Source organism: Abramis brama, assembly GCF_963993115.1.
Source record: "Abramis brama genome assembly, chromosome: 18".
NCBI classification, from domain to species: domain Eukaryota; kingdom Metazoa; phylum Chordata; class Actinopteri; order Cypriniformes; family Leuciscidae; genus Abramis; species Abramis brama.
Window position 1 is genome coordinate 5,836,768 of NC_139980.1, and position 19,301 is coordinate 5,856,068.

A 19,301-nucleotide genomic window follows, 5' to 3' on the forward strand; every position below is an offset into this window, starting at 1 on the left:
TTCAGCTTTGATCACAGGAATACATTTCTATTTAAAAAATAAATATCTAAAATTTCTAATTTTTTTTATTGTAATAAAATATCACAATTTATTATTGTTTTTACTGTATTTTTGATTAAATAACTGCAGCCTTGGAAAGCATAAGAGAGAAAATCAGTCAAAATCCTACCATCTCTTTACCGAGTTTGAACAGTAATGTATAACTATAACATATGACACTATGACTTGCAAGAGAATAAATAAATAAACAAATAGTACCTCATGTCAAAAATATTGCTCTTCAGAAAATAACTGTACTGCGTCATTCAAGTCTCCAGTGCACTGTTTGTGCATATTCTGAGAAATGTTTGTGTTTATGTGGTGCCTGGGTGTACCGTGCCATGCCCAACGTAATTTCTCAAGTGGCCGCTTTGAGGTTTGTGTCCAAACAACATTCACAGAGAGAGGTGAAAACACCATAGAGCACCAAAACACCATTGAACTACCACAAACACCACCCATACCATACCAAACCAAACCACTTCCACTCCTGAACTTATGCCTCCAGCTAACAGCCCATGGGAGAGGCTCTCCAGTCTGGGAGGAACGCTAATGATCTGTCCTTTCAAACGGGCTGTACCTCTGAGAAAAGCACCTCTGACCTCAGACAAAAGGGAGGGTGTTTTTTTACCCTAATCCAAAAACAGCCCAACAGGCCTCATTCTGACATGATTAAGACTGATGTGGAAAGCTTCTGTCACTGCAGAAGCAGAACTGACTAATAAACGAGTCTCCAAGAGGAGAAGAGGATCAAGATATGGAGTCTAGTTATGAACACATGGATAAGATAAATGCCACCTGGACCACAATACCTTTGACACTTGCAATAAAACAAACGCTTCATAAAATGAGGCACACATTTTCTTTTTCATGTTTATAACTATTGCTTTCCTTATCTCATTTCTGGGAGCTTTTTTTCTGGTTGAACTACATTTCATTCTTTGTCTTACACTTGCATGTAATGAGTAATTTCAAGCAGATTAACATGCAGATATCTGAAAGGCTGATCATGGCGGTAAACGTGATTCCAACATGTACAACATGTTCCTGGATCAACATTTTTGTTGATTCTGGAACAACATTCCAATCAATTAATCAGATTTGAGGGTCAAGTTTACATTTTTTTCAAGTTAGCTTACAACCAGGATTAGGTGCTTCTACATCAGTGTTATTCACATATTATTTTTGTCTGATTTTATGGATAAGGTATTGGTAGGTTTAGATAATCACTATTATGTAAGGGTTAATGCCCGACGAAGTGTCCATTGTCAGGTATTAATGGACGACGGCGAGGCGTGAACCTCCGCCGAAGTTCATTAATACCTGACAATGGACACCTCGTCGGGCATTAACCCGCTTATACCATGGTCACTTGCCAAATAACACATTTTTAAAACATTAGTTTATATTTTAATTAGTTTTACAATCGAAATCTAAAGTTTTTACAAACAATAACTTGGTTTCCCTGGTTACGCCTGACGGTTTATTTACTAGGTGTCCTCTACCACTTTTTAACGAACACCCTGCAGCCAATCAGAATCGAGTATTCACCCAGACCATGGTATATAAGATTGATTAATGTCATTGCATGGGAAAAAGATACCCAATAATTCTACAGTTGACAATGATGAGATCATTTCTCACAGTTCATAAAACCCACCCCACAAATATTAGAGGTATGGTTATGCAACTCTGCCTTAATATTTCCCCCCAGGTTGTTTTAAAAATCTGATGTTTACACAATAGTCAAAATTCATCTCCCAGTTGTCCATCTACTTCTTCTAAAGTATACGTCACAGGATGACTAAGCATAATACCTAAAGCCAGCAACTCAAAGCCATGTTAACACTCACCAAAAGCCTCATCATTTGAGTTTCATCGTGAAATCACTCTGTCCAACTGTCCATTCATTCTTTATCATACCTACACCTAATTGACCTATAATGAGAATAACTTGTCACAAATCCAAGTGTGAGATATTTCCATTTGTTTACCTTCCCTGGACCCCCATATTAATGAATGTGTGGGCAGTGGGCACACGCCAACATATGTCTGCGCAAGCACATGGGTTGTTTGATCCGTTGTATTATGCGGTGAGATAGCTCTGAAAACACAATGGCTATTGGATTAGGCCTGAGAACAAGGACAACACAGCTTTCATCACATTCATCGCTAACATGAGCGAGTTACGGGACACAGCAGCCCCTCTGCCCTGCCCCAGGGTTTCTTTGATGGAAAAACAAACCTGAGCCTACAGACAGAGCTTGGGCACGTGGGCCGGTGAAAGCACAAAGTAAACACACGTAGTTCCAGATCCAGGAGTGGCCACTGAGAAAAACAGGACAATCAAAGCTGTATGACTATGAACCATGAATAAATAGTCCTATTCACAAAGTTACAATCTAATGTAATTTTGAGATGAAAAGCACATGGCTTCGTCATGCATTTGGAATCCCACAGTGCCCGTAAATCCCGGTAACCAAGGACTTAAACTACAAAACGGCATATTTTTCAAAGTCTACAAGAGCAGAAGGTCCTCATAGCACTGTAATGCCACAAGTAATCCACCTGGCTTTAGGATGGGAAATAAACTCTCTAAACTCCAAAAACATGGCATACAATACATAGTAAAGGCCTCATAAGAGGACATGAGGTCAGTCGAGGCCAGATGAGATGGATCAGGTCACACTCGGGTAGGAGAGACTGGTGAGATCTGAGAGAGCAAGATCAAGAGGAACATCAAGGACTTAAAAACAAAACATTAAATGGACACACACATCTGGACCAGCCAATATATGAAAGGCAAGGACATCAAGAAAGCTTACAACTGCAGAATGATTGTATAAAGGGCGTTGAAAAGCAGAGACAGAAAGCAAACCGTCCAACGGATTCTGTGATTCAATTTCACACAATGCAGACCAAAGACATTTCTGAGACGTTGGATGACAGTACTTAGAAAATGTACATACTTAGATGTCATTTGTTGCATTGTTGGGACCCACTTAGTGTTTAAACAGGCACACCACTGACTAGCCTCTCTACCAGGGCCTGGCAGAATATCGAAGATTAAAGACTGACAGTCCGTCAGTCCATCGAAACCTGTTACATAACCGCATCTTTCATCCGCCTCACTCAACTTACAGTATTCTGTTCTTTGTGTAACTCTGCTCCTCCTTGTGCGTGTGATTTCAAATCTTCCTTCTGTCTTTAATCCATCTTACTTAACCTCCAGATGTCCAGAGTGGTGAACCTGACTGCATCTAACTAAGGGATAACTAGTATTTCCACAGACACCAAAACGCCACAATAGTACACACCTTAAAGGGTATATTGCAGGGTTTTTTCAAAATTAATATATAACCTTGTATGAAAATACCATATTAAAAGTTAATGCAGGATTTAGTTGTTTTGAAAGACATAAGGGCACCAATTTAGTAGAAAACCTGACAGTTTCCTTGACCGTGTTTAAAATAAAATAAAAATTGTATTCATGGTCACCAAAATGGGGCAAATAAAAGCCTTCATAAAGTCCCCCTTCTTCTCCTAATGGCTGACACAACACATGCAGGTAAGGGTCCAATACTAGCTTTGCTATTGCCTGATACATGATAATAATCTGTACAATATTGTGATCTGAGCATAGCGTTACCTATTATCAGCTAATGTGTATATGAAATAAACAGTGCTTTATTTTTACAGTAGGTGAATTATTGGTGTAGCATATTTAACAGAAACATTCAAGAAAAAAATTAAATGAACAAATATAAAAATAAAACACTATAGACTACACTGTATAAATTATACATTGATACTTATTAAAGCTATTATTAAAGTTCTCAGAGCAGTGAGTGATTTTCTCAGTTTTTTGTTGTTTTATTAACATTAAAGGGATAGTTCCCCCCAAAATGAAAATTGTCATCAATTACTAAAGTTGTTTTAAACCCAAATAAGTTTCTTTCTTGTAGTTTTTTCTTCTAGTTTAACACTAAATAAATAATAAATAAATTCAAATATCTCCCTGCTATTTATTTGACACATTTATAATCATTACTTTTTGCGGTGCCTTGTGGCAAGCTTTTAGTCGATTAATGGCTTAAATTAATGACTACTAGTCAACTAGAAAAAAACTTTAGTCAGGGGCAGCCCTAGTAATGTTTAAACAGCGGTTTAAATAGTAGGCACTTTACACTTCACTCTACCGGTAACCTAGATAAATGTGCGGTGGGTTTTTTATACCTTCTGAAGTAATGCAATGGGTTTTGCAAGCAAAATATACATATTTAAAACTTTTTGCACGGACACAGAAACCAACACCACCGTCTCCGGCACGGACACCACCCTCTCCAGCACGGACACCACCGTCTCCAGCACGGACACCGACACCACTGTCTCCAGCATGGACACCACCCTCTCCAGCACGGACACCACCCTCTCCAGCACGGACACCACCGTCTCCAGCACGGACACCACCCTCTCCGGGACGGACACCACCCTCTCCAGAACGGACACCACCGTCTCCGGCACGGACACTGACACCACCGTCTCCAGCACGGACACCACCCTCTCCGGGACGGACACCACCCTCTCCGGGACGGACACCACCCTCTCCGGGACGGACACCACCCTCTCCGGGACGGACACCACCGTCTCCGGCACGGACAAACTTGAATTTGACTTGGTTACATGAGACTCACCAACAGTGGTTACACAAACAAAACTATGTCAAAACAAATACAGACACCGGAACTGGCAAGGGCACCTGCATGGACACCGGCACGCACACGGACACCGGCACGGACACAACAGGACAAAAAAACTGCCATTGCGATCCATCGCTTTCTTATTGTTTAAATTGTCCGCACTCCCTCCCGTTAGGCGTTTTTCAGATGCGGAAGTAAATTTTTCTCACAAAAACGACTCTAGAAGCCTTAGTAGCGTTTTATAAGTATATATTTAAAGAGAATCTAGTTCCTACATAATTTTTCTATCCATTGACTCACTGGGTACTCTAACCTGCAATATGCCGTTTAATAGAACCGTAATAATTAAGAACAAAACAATTATAGGTAGTGTCATGCAACTTTGGATCAATAATATCCCTCAGATTGATTTCAAAATCTTTGCATATGGGTAACAAAAAACATTCACACATCCATCTCACAATTTCCTTCTAATCTTCAAAGATAGACCGAACCTTCAGCCACACACTTCCACAATTCTTTTTTTTTTTTTTTTTAAATAACACTGCATGTGATTGGCATTGCAAAATAGGTGCAAAAAAGGTAATTTTGGATCATGAACACAAACTACTTCAGCATCTTATTGTCAGGCTTTCATAAATTTGGATAATGAGCACCAAATGCTTAAAAGGACATGCAAAGTCATCTCAAATCCAAAACAAACATTTGGAATTCTGGGTAGTCATTTAAAGTAAGTGCTCCGCCTGTACCTTACCTTGCCCCGTGGACATGCTTTGCAAGCTGTGCCTGAACAGAGATACATTTTTTGGAGAGTTGGGTGGAGAATAACTAATACAGCAATGTGGAAGGATCTGCTCTATAGTTTGCTCTATAGTTTTAGTGCTCTGTTTGCACACAGTGGTTTTGTGCACTAAGATGTTGTGTCACAGAGGCATCAAACATAAAAACGTAGATGTTTCGACAGTGCTGTAAATACTATCATAACACTAACGCACTTTCCTAAGACCACTCAAACACATGTGAGAGCGTTTCACACTGGGAAAAAATGTCCCATTTACAAACAGAAAGGGAAATCTTTCACATGTCCAGGCCTGATGTTATCTGGCTTTAATCCTCATGGCTTTTGCAAGCTTAAAATCCCAGCACTTATACGGGTAGATTCCCTGTTTCAAAGGGATGAGCCAGGGAAGAAATGCAACTAAAACATTTTAAATGGACATAAGGCTTTGCAGGTTAAAGCTCACTGTCTGTCTACTGTACTTTGCTTTCTGGACTGTTTCCTAAATCTCAAGCAAAAAGACTATATAAATGCACTGAAATAAAAAAAAAATCCAATATTGATATAATCTTCTTCATGTAATGACCATAATTAACTGTCCAGTATTAAAATTCAATACTATCTGTCAAAAAAAGCACTGCTACAATGCTGCAAGTGAATATAGACATCAAAACATTATAATATAGACTACAGTATGAATATGGATATAAATTGATATTCATTTTGAGATAGTCAAAGATTGTATTTAGCAGTTGTTAAATTATTAAATAAGCATTAGATGACGGTTAAGGTAATCTAAAAGTAAAAATAGTGGAAATGAGCTGCACAATTAAATATCCAATACTGACATCTGTAATAATATGCACCAGAAGGATTTTTTTTGGCCGATATGTTTTTAACAAACAATTATAGACTGTACCTATTTAACATTCATCAGGCCAAAATAAATAAGCAACATAAATACAATAGAACATGAAATAAACCCTTTTCAGGTAGGCTAGGTCTAACAGTAGTTTTCAGGAACAGAAACTGAATAAAGTAATTAAATTTAAAACAACACTGCATATTCTTCAAAGTGTAAATAAAATGTATATTAATCCTTATTACATTTTCAAAAGTTATTTAGACAAGAGGAGTGAATGTTTTTTTTCTTTTGTTGTTTGATTAAGGAATATTAAGCTGCTGTCACTTTGAGACCTATTTTCGAGCCCTGCTATATTTTGTACACATTTTGTTTTGGCAAGTATTTCATTATTTTACCCAGAGAAAAACATTGGATTATGCAACATACATTATACAACTCAGTTTTGGTTTGTTATCAGACTTTTTCATGTTATAGCCTATATGCAGATGGTTTAGAATTGATCAAAAACTGGCTAATAAATATTGGCGACCGATACATCGGTGCATCTCTAATACCCAATACCCGATATGATACTGATATATCACGCATCCCTAAAAAATGGATGGACTAAAATAGTCATGATAAAGTCAAAATATTTAGCTCAAAACCAAACAAATACTGAATATAGAGTCAGTAAAACTCTATATATGTAAGTTTAGTTTGAGGAAAAGTCTAAAAGATCACGCAGATCAGAGAGGCTAAAGTATCATGGGAAACAATGTATAGTCTAATGCAGTATATAATGGGAATCAGTAAATTTGGTGGTCGGTTGAACAGGCTTTTGGGAATAGTTTGGCCAACAGCTGATGTGCAATTGAGGCTGTATATTTAAGTGAGTTTCTCTGAATGTAGGCTCTAGATACACTGATTTTGTGTGGGTAAAACCCTTTGTTGCATATATCAGGGGCTGAGGTCTGGTGGTGGTCAGTGAATGAAAGAATGATTCTGCTCTTTTCCCATGCCGGGTGCTCCGGAGGTTAAATGTGATGATTTTCCCTGGGCTTTGGGTTGGACTTAGACCCAGAAATCCCTTCTGAGTCCATGCATACAAAGCGAATTAAAAAAAAAGAGAAGTAGAAAAAAAGATATTCCTGACCATGAGAAAAACATGGGGACAAGGGGACCATGAACCCTTAAACCTCACAAAAATTAACTCAAGCAGTTTTAATAGATGCAACGACACTGACAACAATCAGACAACAACGATAAAAACTACGGCTAAGTGAGTCCTAATTAGACCTCTGAGGTTTGTAGAGTAAACACACAATCAGAGAACACAGCAATCACTTGATCTGTAAGCACACTGGTGTAATCATTTACTCACTGATATACTGTAGATAAAGATAGTGAACCGGAACACTATTGTTTGTGTGATAAACTCCACCCTTTTAGACCATCATATGCAAAACCAAGTCAAGCAGCAGACCTAGAAAAAGCCTGAGTGGAGCAGAAGGAACAGACACACACACTAAAAATATCCAGGGAGGACAGACAGAGAAATTCCACAGCTCAGTAGGAGATGTGTGTTTGTATGTGTTTGAAAACCACCAGTGTTACAGTAATAAAACAATGTGTTTGTAATCTAACAGAACTGCATCGCCCAAAGAAGGTTGTAAACCATATTGTGAGCCGGATTATTATGGAGTTGTCCTGGAGTGGTTAAGTGGTTCAGACAATTTGGGCTGGTAACCAAAAGGTTAGAAGAGCGTGCAAGGGGTGATCCAAGAGCTTTCATCATTGTGCCTTTGAGCTCGATGATCCTGTGACTGTCCCTTTAAAGACTGCATTGTAATTTGCCTTATTTAAAAGGGCATACTCAGCACTTGACAATAAAAACTACCTGATGGCCCGGAGACATCATAAACGACGCTTGGAACAGTTGACAAAACTGGTGGGCGATAAACAATATCATATCGAGATCATGATAAAATTTGATGAAAAGCTCTGGACATTTTTATTCAATATGGATTAATCTAAGAGCATCACACAGCGGAAATAAACGCGACAACAGCCAGTCAGTGCATGTTGCTAATAAGTGATTTCTGCCTGTCTCTGTGTGGATGAATGGCGGGGTTTCGTCCGATACACAAACTCACACGCACGTGACAATCACGCAGATTTCAGCGTCTGTCGTCTCAATATATGACGACATGAACACATCAACCTAATCTTCAGAGCTGCTTTGAGACTCAATTCACTAGCTTTTCACCAATTCAGTTGAGAAAATCTAAATTACCATCAAATACACACTGAAACTGAAAGATCTTCACAACAAACAGTGTGGCAGGGCAAATAAAAATGTTAACCAATGGTGTATTTGAACCACAAAATGATTAGGGCTGCATCTAACGATTATTTTTGTTGTCGATTAATCTATCGATTATTTCTTCGATTAGTCAACTAATCTAACGATTATTTTAAATGATAACTGCATGCATACTATTAACCTATTACTGTCAAGTCAAGTCAAGTCAGCTTCATTTATATAGCACTTTTTACAATACAGATTTGTATTGTTACAATATTGTTTTGGCTGTACAGCAGCTCTAGAAGAAAGTCATTGTCCAGCTTAATTGATTCATTTCTGTTGTAAAAATCATTAGTTATTAGGGGTCGCTTACACAACGCAATTTTCAACTGAAAACAGAAAACTTTCAATGCGTTCTGGCTGTTAATTTACTGTCCTAAATTAAAAATGTAAAAAAAAAAAAATAATGATAATAATAATAAAATCATGTAAGTTTTGCAAAGTAACTTAAAATGCAGTCTGGAAAAACAAAGGAACTTTGCAAGCCTGACTAATCATCAGGTGTTTCTCCTTTAAGGCCAACAGAAGCTGACCTTGGCCCAACACCTTCAAGCTATACACAAACACATAGTGACCTTTAACTAACAAACAAACACACTATCACACACACACACAAACACAGTCCTTCATTTAAATGTCAAATGCTCAAATATAAGGATTACAAAGCAATACATTTCCGACATAACTGTTACCCATTCAGACACTGCTAGATCACAGAATCATCATCTCCTGCCAATCATCATCAACCAAGGTTGATTTTGAAAGTGCTTTGCAAATAAATAAATTGAATTGAATCGAATACCAGTGTCCGGGTATGGTTAAGCATTGACAAAATTCTGACTAAAAAAAAAGGGGGGGGGGGGGGGCAGATTGAACAAAAATGTAAGAATGAGATTTTATGCATTCATAAGAACTGACAAACAATTCATCAAAATACTAAGGAAGGAATTGTGTTATTTGAAACCATCTTGTCAATTCCAGTACTGAGCGCCACAGTGAGTCATGCATCCTGTCTGTCTGACTGATGTGACATGCTATTGTTGAATTGTTCATTATTAGCAATCCTCAGAAGGCCAGGACATCCAAAGAAGAGCTCTCCCTGTGGGAACCTTTATTCACCTTCACAGATGACTCGTGTCATTAGCAGTGTCAGTTAACCCTCTTTTAGAAGGCTGTCAATGGTAACATGCCAGTTTACAGTACACATATACAATCCAATCCAAAGAGTATGTTTTACTGTATCAGTGTGTAAGCAAGCAGTGCAAAGTGGAAGTGGAGTGGGGAGCATCAGCGTTTTCTCTCGCTCCATGGAGTGAGAATGCATTTTAGAAAGTCTGAGCATCAGCAGAGAAGGGGAAATAGTGTTCACTCAGCTAACATGCTTTGTTCCAGTCTGATGGCTTTGTTTAATGCCATTTTCATTTGCAGAGGAGAAATACAATCTAACTGGTCAAATTATATAAATATATGGTCTCCATAGTAAGTTTTAAAAAACAGTTATTGTTTAACTTAAGTTTTGTACAAAAAAAAGGTCAGTTTGCACTTCTTCGTGCATTTACACTAGCGTTCAAAAGTTTGGGGTTGGTAAGATTTATGATTTTGAAAGAAATCTCTTAAGCTCGCCAGGTCTAAAATTCAGAAATAGAGTAAACTAAAAACAGTAATATTTTGAAATATTATTTTAATTTAAAATGAGTGTACTTTGATAACTTTTAAAATGTGACGGCAAAGCTGAATTAGTGTCACATGATCCTTCAAATCATTCTAATAATGCTGATTTTGAGATGTATTTGGTGATTTAAAGCATGTATTTTAAATAGAACTCTTGATCACTTTAATGAATCCTTACTAATACGCACCCTTAAGAAGGTGGGGTGTCTTTGGGGGTTTGCTACTGTTGGGGTGTCGGTGGGCGCAGATGGTAAGTTAAAGCAGATCTATCACGTTTGACAGGACTTCGGCCCTTAAGGGAAACTGCATTCTCTTCACCTCAAATCATTACACCAACAAAACGCCATGTGCTTGTCTCATAACATTCACACTCGCCTTTTGTCTTGCAGACCCAATCCATAGCGCAGCCTTTCAAAGTTACATTTGGCATTCAATCGGCACGTGACACTATTAGATACGTGTTCTTCATAATCAAGAATCACGTAACAGCCTACAACTTTCACAAAGAAGTCACCAAGCATACAGTGCGCCAATGTTTAAGAAATCATAACATAATATCTGTATATGAAATGGGTTTTTGTTTCTGACTTGGTCACAAGTCTTACCAACCATTGAAAAAGGCAACACATACATGACTGAGCCTCTAAACTTACGTATTTTAACTGTTTTGGGATCAAACTTGCGCGCGGTGAGCTGTAATCTCTCCAGACGCACTTGAATCCTCGATGTCCTTTGCGAGATCAACCCAGCCTGAGTCTGAATTCCCAGGAAAATGTCACTGGCATGACGCGAAAGATCGGACAGTTGATACAGGATGCTGGTGAGCGAATGACAACAAACTTCTTCCAAAGAAGAAAACAAAACGGGTTTGCGAACTCTCCGGCCGTCCGGAGTTATGAAGCTCTTCTCGGAGACATCACTCCCTCTCAACCTGTTCACCAGCTGAGGCTCAACGGTTCTCTCGGGGAACGGCATTTTAAACCCTGTTTAAATTTGAGATGAACATCGGGTTGAGGCGATCTAAAATCCAAACGTTGTGTTCCAGAAGTTGCCGTGAGAAGACGGTCTATTCACAAAAGGTCCCGCCATAATTTTTTGAAAGATGCAGAAGCAGTCCGGGACGTTGCCGCTAGTGTTCGGGAGCAACGGGGAACATGCTTTCTAAAAGCAGTGGGTCGAGACGAAAAGTGAGTGAGCGAATAGAAAGTCTATGGAAAACAAGGAAAAGGCTTCCTAACCACCTGTATCAACTGGAACTGGATCGGCGAATCCACAGCGCTGTGAGGGAGTGGTTACCTGCCTTTAGCGCCTGCTGCGTGGAAAACCTGGAGTGGATACTCCAATTATCACGGACTTCGAGGCTCTCTCTTGCATTTTTAGTCATTTTTCTTAACCGGTTAAAGGCACAATATGTAACTTTTTTGCTTTAAAAATAGCAAAAATCACTATATCTATGTTATATATATTTTTTAGTTGTGTACTTACATTATCCCGACTGTTTCCAACAGCTTTTAAACCAGGAGAAATTTGTAATTTAATTCGAGAAACGTCCCGTTTCTTTATTTCCGTTGTGTCGCCGCCAATGCCGTCATATCCGCGTTGTCCCTGGTTTCCGCTCGTGCTGCCATGGCAACCAGAGCTATGAACCAGAGCCGTCTGATAGTAACCAAAGCGACTGACGCGGACAACTTTGTAGTTCGCAATGTCTATTTGCACGCTGTTGTTGTTTCGTTCAAACATTATGGACCATGACAAGCAGACTTTGGATAAAAAAAGGAGAACTAAAACGAGAATCAATATCAGCACGGTGTTTTCGAGATGCCTAGATCTCCCATAGACAGTATATAAACGAGAACTCCACGTCCGAGACTTCGACCGCTCCTACATGTACTTTATTAAACAGGTGAGCACATTTACATAAAACTAATCAATGTTTTATAGTTCAACAATGATAAAATGTCAGAATATGATCTGTATGTTATTCTAATGTTGATCTAGTTTACTGCTAGTCTCATACAGACAGACTAACACATACATTTCAACACATTCAAATGCAGTTTAGTGTGCTAGTGTAATGTTAGACCAAGTGAAACAGCGCTGCGTTACCTCACAAGTTTAATTTGTCTAATAAACTGACCTGTGAGTAGTAATTCTGCGTGTAGTTCGGTAGAATGAAATGTCCATATTCCTTTTATATCTGCGGGACTCGCGTCGCGTTTGGAGCGGTTTGGAGCTGATAGCTGTCTCTTAGCAATCCCGACCTGCTTCATATCACAGTCATGATAAAAACATCAATGTATTCAGTCATCCATAAACATTATTAGATCGGTCGGCTTGACGTTGACGACAAGATCCATAATTCTTAGCAAATGTTGCGTCATCAATCTACGCCTTTGTTATTGTAAATAGGTTAACGACCCCTAGTGGCGAAAAATGCCATACTGTGCCTTTAAATTCCTAAAGCAAAGTAAATATACAGGACATTTAATACTGCTTATTTTTTATTAATATTTTTATTTTAAATACAATATTTCTTTTATTAAGGGTGTCAAAACAGATTGTTGGGGGTCTTACAAAGTACATAAAACAGATGTAATTTTTCATATTACATAAGAAACATTTCAGTGGCATTTCCAAATAAATCTGTAAAAACACTTTTAAAAGTCGAGATGAACATATTTCCATATAAATTATCCTCATGTGAATTAAGTTATTAAGAAACAATTCATACAGTGCATGTAGAAAATAATACGTTTGGTATGACTTAAAAGATGACTTAGAGAAAATGATATACAAAAATAAAAGTACAAAAATAAAATAAGTTGTAATACATAAAATAAAGTTAAAACAGACGAATTATTTCCTTTACCAAGTCAAGTATGTTATTTACAGTAGTTCAGCAGTACAGTTCAATAGTGCAATATTAAGTAGCCTAGTTTATTTACAGTTGTTCTTGAAACTTCTGAAATCACAAAATGAATTAACTTCTTACTTCTGTTAACAAAAAGTTAGCTTTAAGTAGCCTAGCTTTATTAATCTTACAGTATAAATAGCACCTTGTTTATTTTAGAAAAGGTTAAGGACTACTGTAGGCTATACCAGTCTATATAAAAAGTCAACAAAAATGAAATAAATAGCCTATGAATTGCCTGTTTTCTTGTGAAAAGAGAAAAAGTTGATGTTGTGAAATGCCAATGTTTCATATCTACACTATAGCTCCATCTTGTGGTTGCAAGTGTAGTATGCTCTTTTAAAAAGAACAGTGCTAGAAAGGATCATATAAGTTTTTTGTTCGGCTGCAGTGTTAAGGAAGTGGACTATTGTTTGTTGTGTCAATGGAATTAGCTGAGGCAGCCGTTTTGGATGGGGTGATAGTGATACTCATTTTCCTGTTATTATTGAACCTGCTGAAACTTCCTTTTGCATAGGAAAATCATGACCTGGCTGACAGAACTATGGGTCACTACCTGCTCCAAACTACCATTGTTATGGTCTCATTGTTTGTAAAAGCATATTCATTAATGCACATAATGAAATGGCTGTTTTTTCTAGCCTGTATCTGTCAATATGGGCTTACAGTATCAGAAATTCTAAATAATATTTCATTAAAATAGGCAAAAAGTAAGCTTTTTTTTATTATTTCACTGTACATTTTTTATGAAATAAAGCATTTCTATACAGTACCATTCCAGGTGGATCTGGAAAAGTAGAGCTGCATCCGAAATCACATACCGGTACGTTCCTACTATATTGAAGGCATAAAAACAGTATATGAAAAAAAACAATTATGTCCGAAAGTAGGCTACTTATAAAAGAGTAGATAAAAAGCACCCACTACAACCTACTACTTCCCACGAGATTCTGAAGAGTGCATACGACGGACATTTTACTATCCTAGTATATTTACATTTTACTAGGTAGTGAAGCGATGCAACAACGCTGGTAGGTCACATAATAATGACATGGCGTATGTAGTATGTCCAGATTAGGCCTACATTCTTTTATAGAACATACTTTTGTAGCACTTTTTTTTCCTGAAGTTATTAGGCTACTTCTTAAAAATAAGTAATATATGTAGCCTACCTAATAAAGAGTATCTATAAAATCACATCGTAGTATACGTCAAAATGTGAACCGCTTTTTAAAAATATTTTATTGTTAAAAAAAAAGATATGTGAGTAGTTGAAACCCAATAGGCCTACTTACATTTAAAAATAATACCAAAAAAAAAACATTTGTAAAAAAATTTCAATTAATGCAGTATTTCAGATTTATATAGGCTTTTTAAATCCAATTTTTGAAGTCAGATTAGTACGGTGACGCATTGCTGCCACATACATAGCCTATTATTTTTCCCACTCAATTATGTCGTAATAACGAGATCTTATGTCGTTAAAACGGCATATTTTCTCGTAATAACGAGATTTTATGTCCTTAAAACGACATATTTTCTTGGCCTTATAAGGACATGTGTAGTCATGTACAAAATATGCCTTTATCCACATAAAATTGATAGCAATCATGTCTTTATCATACATCTACATTCAAAAAGCTGAAGAAATAGCAGCCCCCAATGGACATTCATGTTAAAAGATCAAATTCTGTACACACCTTCTATGAGCCCAGAATACGAACATTGCGTTTAATTGCACATTAGGCTAAGCGTTTTCCTCCCATATAAAACCCTTATAAAGAAAAAGCTTAGGCTAATGTGGCTTAATAGGCTACTTCAGTCATAAAGATCAAATGCTGTACACACCTTAATAAACCATACTATCCTACAGAAAAGCAGATGAGCCCAGAATATGAACGCAATGCATTTAATTACACGTTAAGCGTTTTCCTTCCATAGAAACCCTTTATTATAAAGAAAATAAAGGTGGCTCTTAACGTGTCTTTCTATGGGAGGATGGCATTGCGGTGCACAGCAAATCCTTTAAATGGTATTCAATGCAAAACAAAAATGAAAAATATAAGTAGCCAATAAAATAAACAAATTATTGTGGCATTAATTAGCCCACAAACAATATTTATTTTAAAGCTTAAACCAATTTATTTAAAGAAAAACACCAGCGTTGGGCGTTTATCTGTGTTTCAGCCGCCCTTTTAAACATGAAGAGGACTTATCCGTCTGGCATGGCCGCTCGCTCTAACGTTAACCTAGATAAATGTTCACTATTATTAAGCGCATATCCAAGTGTTTGCATGTGCGGAGTGTGGAGCGCGCACTACATGACATGGAGGCGCCGGTGCCATCACTCGCATTTTCCTATCAACTCCATCATTTCTGGTCATAAAGAAAAGAATAATACATAAGTCGCAAATACTTTTATTTGTGTAAACTCACAACAACAAGAAAACGTTGTGACCACTAGGCTATATATTTTAACGACATAACATCTCGTTATTACGAGAAAAAGATGTCGTTTTAACGACATAAGATCGCATTATTACGAGAAAAAGATGTCGTTTTAACGACATAAGATCTCGTTATACGACATAATTGAGGGGAAAAATATTATGTATGTGGCAGCAATGCGTCACCGTAGATTAGCGTCATCTGTTGATAGAAAATAAAATAAAACATGTCATTTCATGGTGTTACCACTAGATGCCTGTATAGCTCTCTATGGAGAGGCTTGTGAATTCTCTAGTTGTTTTTGGACAATTACTTATTACTTTTAAGATGTGGATTTGAATTCTCAAATAATAATACTTTTTGTCAAGGTTTATAAAAAAAATACAGAGAAAGCATTTTGTTACAGGTAACATAAAAAAAAAAAAAATAATAAAAAAAAAATATATATATATATATATATATATATATTTATTATTATTTTTTTTTAATGTTACCTTTTAACCTTTACCTTTTTTTAATGTTATATATATATACAAAAGTAAACAGGAACGCTTTATCACAGCTTATTATTATTTATATTATTATTATTATTATTACAGCTTAATCCATCTGGATCTGATCTCATTTCAACCTCTTATTTCAGTCTTCTGACTCAATTATGCTGTATGGTAATAGCCCTACCAGTTCATTTGTGTTTATAATTGTGTATGTGTGTGTGTGAGTGGGTGGGTCTGTTTTCACTATTGATGTTTTAAAGTTTCAACCCTTCATTGCTGAGCACTTTTTTTCTGAGGTTATGTCATGCCAGAGTCCAAACTCAAGCTCTGGAGTAATGAATTGATACATTTCTCGAAAAGAATCGCAACATTTCTTCAAATGATTTGCTAAATTTCTCAGAAAGAATAATATATATATATATAAATATATATATATATATATATAAATATATATATGTAATTACACTGTATAAAATGTGTTATTACACTCTAACAAATGTGTATAATTACACTGTAATAAATGTATAATTACACTGAAACAAATGTATAATTACACTGTAATAAATGTATAATTACAATGTAATAAATGTATAATTTTACAAGAAATAAATGTATAATTACACTGTAATAAATGTATAATTACACTGTAATAAATGTATAATTACAATCTCAAAAAAAAAGATATTGTTACATTTCTCAAAAAGAATCGCTACATTTCTTCAAAAGAATCACTACTTTTTCAAAAATAATTTTTTAATTTCTTTAAAAAGAATCAATACTTTCCTTAATAAGAATCGCAACTTTCCTTAAAAAGACTCAATACTCTCCTTAGAAAGAATTGATACTTTCCTTAAAAAGAATCATTACTTTTTCAAAAAGGATCGAAACTCTCCTTACAAAGAATTGATACTTTCCTTAAAAATAATCGCTTTTTTCCAAAAAGAATTGATACATTTCTTCAAAAGAATCGCTACATTTCTCAAAAAGAATCACTACATTTCTTCAAAAGAATCGATACGTTTCTCGAAAAGAATCGCTACATTTCTTCAAATTAATTGATATATTTCTTCAAAAGAATCGCTACATTTATCTAAATGAATTGATACATTTATTCAAAAGATTCGCTCTTCAAATGAATAGCTACATTTCTTCAAATGAATCGCTACATTTCTTCAAACGAATCGCTACATTTCTTGAAAAGAATTGCTACATTTCTTCAAATGAATCGCTACATTTCTCGAAAAGAATTTTTACACTTCTCGAAAAGAATCGTTACATTTCTTCAAATGAATCGATACATTTCTCGAAAAGAATTGCTACATTTCTTCAAATGAATCGCTACATTTCTCGAAAAGAATCTTTACATTTCTCGAAAAGAATCTTTACATTTCTCGAAAAGAATCGATATATTTCTTCAAATTAATTGATACATTTCTTGAAAAGAATTGCAACATTTCTTGAAAAGAATCGATATATTTCTCAAAAAGAATCGCTACATTTCTTCAAATGAATTGCTAAATTTCTCGGAAAGAATAATATATATATATATATATATATATATATATATATATATATATATATATATATATATATATATGTATATACACTGTATAAAATGTGTTATTACACTCTAACAAACGTGTATAATTATACTGTATTAAATATATAATTACACTGTAATAAATGTATAATAACTCTGTAATGTATACTTACACTGTAAAAAAATATAATTACACTGTAATAAATGTATAATTACAGTCTCAAAAAAAATCGCTACTTTTACAAAAAAAATTTTTTTTTTTTTTTTTTTAAAGAATCGATACTTTCCTTATGAAGAATCACAACTTTTCTTAAAAAGAATCAATACTTTTTCAAAAAGAATAGATACTTTCTTTAAAAATAATCGCTACTTTTCCTTAAAAAGAAGTGATACTTTCCTTAAAAAGAATTGATATTTTTCCTAAAAAGAATCGCAACTTTTTCAAAAAGAATCTATACTTTTCCTTAAAAAGATTAGATACTTTCCTTAAAAAGAATCGATACTCTCCTTAAAAAAAGTATACTTTTCCTTAAAAAGATTAGATACTTTCCTTAAAAAGAATCGATACTCTCCTTAAAAAAAGTATACTTTTCCTTAAAAAGAATCAATACTTATTCAAAAAGGATCGATACTTCAAAAAGAATCACTACTTTTTCAAAAATAATCGATACTTTTCATTAAAAAGAATCGCTACTTTTCCTAAAAAGAATCGCTACTTTCCTTAAAAAGAATCGCTACTTTTCTAAAAAAAGAATCAAGACATTTATTCAAAACGAACAGCTAGATCCATCCGAAATGAATCGATACGTTTATTCAAATCGATTAATTTCTTAAAAAGCTACAATTTCAAAAAATGTGCTACTCTCCTTATAAAGAACCGCTACTTTTCTTAAAATGAATTGATACATTTATTAAAAAAGCATTGCTATATATATATATATATATATATATATATATATATATATATATATATATATATATATATATATATATATATATATATCTCAGTGGTTCTCAATTCCAGTCCTCGTGACCCACTGCTCTGCACATTTTGTATGTCTCCCTTATTTAACACACCTGAACCAGATCATCAGCTCATTAGGAGAGACTCCATGAACTGAACTGAGTGTGTCAGATAAGAGAGACATACAAAATGTGCAGAGCAGTGGGTCACGAGGACTGGAATTGAGAACCACTGAGATATATATATACATACAGCCGGATAGACCTTATTGCTTGCTTTGTGTGTTTTATTACACCAGTCTCAGCGAGCGAGTCACAAGTGAAGGCACGCCTGCCTGGTGTTAGTCCCGGTGAGATTTTGCTGCGTTTGTTGAGTGGGTGCTCCGCTGTGTGAGGCATGCCAGATTTAATAAGTCCTTGGTGTGGTCCTCTAGTGTTTACTCCTTCTGCTTTAGGCAAAGCAGTTGGGCAGCCGGCAAGTCCATAAGAACTAAGGAAAGCAGGGGCTTAAATACACAGGGACATTTAATTAACAGAGACAG

General features: G+C 35.8%; 1 protein-coding gene across 2 annotated transcripts in view; it reads right to left on the reverse strand.

Moving 5' to 3' along the window:
- Positions 1-11,632, reverse strand: part of nhsl1b (NHS-like 1b) — a 104,313-nt gene extending 92,681 nt beyond the window's left edge. Inside the window, exon 1 of one of the 2 annotated variants that reach the window (XM_084090450.1) lies at positions 11,054-11,632. In XM_084090450.1, the coding sequence (XP_083946576.1) occupies positions 11,054-11,375 (322 nt within the window). In that variant the 5' untranslated portion in view covers positions 11,376-11,632. The remainder of the gene's footprint in view (positions 1-11,053) is intronic. The other variant, XM_084090452.1, reaches the window with a different exon arrangement.
- Positions 11,633-19,301: the final 7,669 nt, after the last annotated feature.